General features: G+C 37.8%; 1 protein-coding gene across 1 annotated transcript; it reads right to left on the bottom strand.

Annotated features, from left to right (window-relative positions):
• Positions 1–1,014: 1,014 nt before the first annotated feature.
• PG994_002977 (uncharacterized protein) lies at positions 1,015–1,248 on the bottom strand (the record flags this gene model as incomplete). Its single annotated transcript, XM_066854386.1, has 1 exon — positions 1,015–1,248. The coding sequence occupies one exon, from the start codon at positions 1,246–1,248 to the stop codon at positions 1,015–1,017; it is 234 nt and encodes a 77-aa protein (XP_066720241.1).
• Positions 1,249–1,652: the final 404 nt, after the last annotated feature.

Below are 1,652 nucleotides of genomic sequence, written 5' to 3' on the forward strand. Positions count from 1 at the left end.
ATATTATTAATTACTAGGCTAAAAATAGGTTCTATAATTTTAGATTCCTTAGATTTCTAATATTTTAAATATTAGCTTTTCTACTTCTTAATGTCTTAATATATCCCTAGTAATTAATATAATCCGTAGATTCGATAATAGCAGGCGTCCTTCTTTCGATAGCTTATCTCATTATAAACATATCTCTAAATAAAACGTACTACTCGTCAAGCCGTAAAATACTTGTCTAGTTTTTTAAAAAGTATTCCTCTTTAAATTATAAACTTTAAAGCCTTTGTTTTAAGCTAAACTCTCCGTTTACCTAGGTTTTTATAGCTATTGTTTTAGAGCTTAATCGATATTTAAAAAGTTTAGAGGAAATAGTTTACCTCGTTTATTAAATTTAGACCTCCAGACTTAGGTCTAGGCTCTAATACCGGCATAAAACTAAACGAACCTATAATATTAAAACGAATATCTAGGAATTTATCGATATCGCTTTCTTAACGATCGTTAAAACCGTTTAATTCTTCTAGCCTCTTTTTAAGTAAAATGTTAGTAATAATATTTTTTAAGACGTATTTAATTTCGAACGTTATGTAACGAACGCTATCAGGGGTCCAAAGGGAAACCTGGTAAGACGTACCGAAGGGTTTATGTTTAGCAATACGAGAGAGTATCTGAACGTGCGATAGAAGTCCGCCTCTATCGATACAATGTGCAATAGCCGTAGGAACAAAAGGTGACTAAGGTGCGTTAACTTGAAGGTATTCACAATAGAGTCGTTAAGGCTGTTTGCCTCACCAATGGGTTAGATTGATGCTTAGATTAATCACTGAAGTAGAGAGTGTTTATATGAAATACATAGGAAACGTTCGTTGTTATATATCCAATCCCTCCTTCACTGATTCCCTGGATTACGCTGTGGTTGGTGATCCCTTCCAGCTGGCTTACTTGGATCGCCGTGATCCTGCCGCTCCAGGCTCACTGGGAGCGCCGTGATCCTTTCGCTCCTGATCACGTGACGTGGATGTACTATCCAACGCGTACTAGCCTTCCGGCGCTGTCGCCGTCCGTACTATCCTCCGGGTGCTGCCCAAGCCGTCGCTCCGGATGTTGGTCATCGTGTTCCTGGGACGCTGGTCGTCCTGGGATAGTGGCTGTCCTGGGACGGTGGTTGTCCTGGGACGCTGACCTCTTGGTGGGTCTTGTCATCGCGGTGGGGTCGTCATCGTAAGCGCTGACCGGCGGGGTACGTACCCGGGTCATCGTAGTTCCATGCCGCTGGTGGGTTCTGGCCGCAGGGTCGGGTCGGGTCGTAACACGTTAATAGTTTAATAAACTCTAGTTATTTAATAAATTAAGTGTTAAATAAGAAATTTATTATTCTGTTATTAATTTAATTAATTAAGACCTTAGTATTTATTTTTAATAAAAATATCGCCTCGAATAGGTAGAACTTTATCCGGTGAAAGGATTTAATTATTATAAAGCACTCCTTTTTATTAACTTCGTAGGATTTTTTTAACCTAATTTATTCTCTAGATTAAAAACGAATAGTTTTCTTATCCTTTTAAATAAACTGTTTAAGCTCTATACCTTAGCTTTCACTATAAGTATCGGTATAAAGGAAGAATATCTCGGTACTAGTATAATTTAGTGATATAATATAA

This window comes from Apiospora phragmitis, assembly GCF_038363925.1.
Source record: "Apiospora phragmitis strain CBS 135458 chromosome Unknown utg000003l:1.0-2676785.0:1.0-2680665.0, whole genome shotgun sequence".
NCBI classification, from domain to species: domain Eukaryota; kingdom Fungi; phylum Ascomycota; class Sordariomycetes; order Amphisphaeriales; family Apiosporaceae; genus Apiospora; species Apiospora phragmitis.